The sequence below is a fragment of the Eucyclogobius newberryi genome, unplaced genomic scaffold (genome assembly GCF_026437365.1).
Source record: "Eucyclogobius newberryi isolate DKJ021-1_F unplaced genomic scaffold, fEucNew1.0.hap1 SCAF_6, whole genome shotgun sequence".
Lineage (NCBI taxonomy): Eukaryota > Metazoa > Chordata > Actinopteri > Gobiiformes > Gobiidae > Eucyclogobius > Eucyclogobius newberryi.
In genome coordinates, this window is record NW_027316278.1 from 15,345,335 (window position 1) to 15,349,016 (window position 3,682).

Consider the following 3,682-nt stretch of genomic DNA (forward strand, 5'->3'; position numbering starts at 1 on the left):
CTGACTACACCCTATTCCTCCCCAAAGGAATAACGCTGTTAACTTGTTCAGTTACGGAAAATGTTTAGTGAAGTTCAAATCCCTTATGGATATTAACATATCTATAAAAATGGCATAATACATAATGTAATCATTAAATGACAGTTAATGGGAGTTCAAGCCAACACTCAATTTTAGGCTACAGCTGTTAAGTTATATTTTAAGCCTCATTGCGCTTAAATCACAGAAACACAAAAGTCATGATAAATCAGAGCTTCACATTCCTGGCCTTTTGCATATGGTGTTACTTTAAGTTACGCAGCAGGACCAACCTCATCTGCCTTCATCACCTCATTCTCTGCAACCTCATTTCTCCCTAAAACCATATACTCTTCTGTCCTGTCATCAGATGTTTGATAAAGCATGTGCAGACCCTCCTCCTGTTTCCCTTTGGAGCTCAGCCCCCTCCACTGTCCTAAACTGCAGACTCTTGTCAGTGGAGACAAATATTGACTTGTTTGGAGGTGCAGTTTCTGCCAGGATTAGAGCCCCACTTCCCCCACTGCTGTTGCCAACTCTAAACGGCGATTATGTCCAACAGAACTCATTACTGTCAAATCAAAGGAAGCCTCCGAAGAGTCACTCACTGGTAATGGCTCTTATCATTATGTGGCCTGTGTTGATGAGGTGTGGATACAGACTTCTGCGTGTTGTTTTAATACAAATACACACAAAACGTATTGAGTTTTTTCTGGTGTATGATATTTGTTGTAGGAAAATTCCATTGTAACGTGTAGAAGATAATAATTTACGTGTGTTTGTTGTTGTTGTTGTTGTTGTTGTTGAAAAATGGTTACTTGATTTTCTTGAACTCGACATGTATCACTCAGACTCTGAATTATCCCAAATAATCACAGTAAGTACTGAGCAGTGGGTGGAGGCAGGGGTAGGTGAAAACAGAAATATTCTCAAGGCTCTAATGCAGGACAATACAGGATTACTCAAACATGCATGAATCAATCAAAACACAACTGAGTATGACAATGATCAGGTAGCATATTTTTTTTAGCATGGTCGAAAGCTCATTTAAGTTGACCATTATGTCCTTTAACTACCAATTTTGCCCTTTCTTGAAACTTTCTTGGTTGCTGGCGTTGTAGAGGGTGCAGCTAATGAATTTGAAAAGGCCCAGGTCTGTGTCATCAAACAGTTACCTCAGCATGTGAATGTCGCAAGCGCCCGCAAGCGGAATACACATTGTGACGATGGCCGCTGCTTTGCATAATCCGGTTACAGTCTGGATACTGCCTGTGAATCAATAGAGATTACACATTTATTTAACCTGAGGGTATCAACTAAATGCAAAGGCCCGTAGAACAGGACTGACGTGAAACCAGGTGTCCTTAAAAAAAAGTATAATTTAGTATTAATATTAAGACATTTCTAAAAAAGTAATGACACGTAAATTGATTCATAGAACAAATCTTTATTACAGCAGTTAGTTACACTGAAATATACATATTTACATATACAAATCGGAACAATATTTAAGTTCCTCTGTCCCCTTCAGTGCCGTTGCTACACCATGAAACCCTCCACCCTTTGCCTCCCCCCCACGCCATTCCTGTTTTCCAACATTTGCCAACCACCATCTGCTTGTCTGCCCCGGTCTCCTCTACACAAACTATATAATTAAACAGCAACACCTTCCCTCCTCTTACAGCTCGTTTGCTCCTGAGCCCAGACTTCTGCCTTCACAAACAACAGGCTTTGAGGGGGACGCCACACTGTTTGCGTTCCCTTGTTCACACATTTAACAAGTGCTTCCAAAATAAAACATCAATAAATTCAGGAAAATGCTATGGTATGAAAATACTGTACAGCTTTCTAATTCATCCAGTGTAACAGAAATATAGTCCACGTCTCTCAGCATCAGTGTGTGTTCAAATTCATAAACTTTGTAGAGCAGGACTTAACATAAAAATAAACTTTTTCTTTGATTTGCTGAGAAGCTCAACCTGCAGGCTCCAGCTGTCTGATATAGCAGAGGAGAAACATCATTCACGACAGTGAGCACGGAGTCCTTTATGTCATCTCATCATCAGTGGACACATAAGTCTGTTTTGACAGTGTTCCAATGGTGGGAGCTGTGACCGGCCCGCAGCCAAACACCACCTGTTTAGTCCCTTTAGGTTTAAACCTTTGTGGCCAAAGACTGGATCTCTGATTTCTGAGTCTGGGCGCTGAGTGTGGATGACATGGAGCTCATGTGGCCATGCATTGCCTTCTTCAGGTTGAGCAGGCACAGGCACTGGGAGCGGAAACGCAAGTCGAAGAAAGCATACAGGAAGGGGTTCAGGCAGCTGTTGACATAGGCCAGGCAGGTAGCGTATGGATGAGCCAGCAGCAAGAAGCGCAGGAAACCACAGGAGCTGGGGGCCAGGTTGAGGTAGGACAGAGCATCCATGCTTTTGAGCACATGGAATGGAGTCCAGCAGATGGCGAATACCACGACCAAGGTGGTGATGATCTTCAGCAGCCTCTTCTTCTTCTGGTCCTCTTTGCGCAGGTTGTTGAAGTGGCGGGTCACGGTGCAGCCGATGAAACAGTAGAAGATTGTCATGGCGAGGAAGGGCAGGAGGAAACCGAGAGCCGAGGACGACAGAGAGAGTCCAGCGATCCAAAAAGACTCGTGCCTCTGGTTCCTGGTGACCAAACTGAAGTCCATGGCACAGGTGGTTTTGTTGCTGTTGAGGTCGTTCAGAGTGGTGCGGAAAAGCAACGTGGGCAGAGCCAGCAGACAGGACAGCAGCCAGATTGCCCCGAGAGATGCCAACATGGTGCCCCGGGAACGCAGCCTGCTACTGGACAGCGAGTGCACGATGGCGAGGTATCGGTCGAAACTGAGGCAGGTGAGGCAGAAGACGCTGGCATACATGTTGACCAGGACGACATAGCTGCTGATTTTGCACAGAGCCACTCCAAACGGCCAGTGGTAGCCCAGCGCCGTGTAGACTGCCCAGAGCGGCAGGGTCACGACAAAGGTGAGGTCAGCCAGGGCCAGGTTGCCGATGTAGATGTCTGCAGCCCGGCGTTTGGATTTGGATCTCCAGACGGTGAAGATGACAACTCCGTTACCCGACAGGCCCAGGATGAAGATCAGCATGTACAGGACAGGGATGAGGGAGTAGGAAGGCTCCCACTCGGAATAGTCACAAATAGTCTCATTGTCATCGTAGTAATCATAACTATCAACATATTCCGCTGAGGTGGTCTCCATGATCAGGCGCAGTGGAGTGAAACGTCTTTGAAAAGAAGTTAGGTCCTTAAGAGATCCAAGGGAAACTTCAGAGGAGAGCAGGGACACAGAGGTTTCTGCGGCTGAACTGGAGTGCAGACAGTGTGTGAGTGTGACGCTGCCTGCCTTTTAAACTCAGCCCTCCACACCCCTGGTTCCCTCCCAGGACGACCCCCCCACCCACCCACTCCCCCTGCCCTGCCCCCTGCTCCAGTCCCTCTTCTGTATCACCTCTGACTGATGACTGAGGCCATCTCACTGGTTCAGGGCCCGGCTTAGAGAGGGCCTCTGCTCCACAAATACTTTTATACTACCTATCATCCTTTATTCATTTTAATTATAGAGCCATTTATAACACTATGAGCGCTTTCCGATAGAGTCACAAAGTACAAAGTATAAATATAA

General features: G+C 46.0%; 1 protein-coding gene across 1 annotated transcript; it reads right to left on the reverse strand.

Annotated features, from left to right (window-relative positions):
* Positions 1–1,445: 1,445 nt before the first annotated feature.
* Positions 1,446–3,374, reverse strand: aplnra (apelin receptor a). The gene has a single exon (XM_072432979.1). It carries the CDS (start codon positions 3,257–3,259, stop codon positions 2,174–2,176), a length of 1,086 nt encoding a protein of 361 aa, XP_072289080.1. The 5' UTR covers positions 3,260–3,374; the 3' UTR covers positions 1,446–2,173.
* Positions 3,375–3,682: the final 308 nt, after the last annotated feature.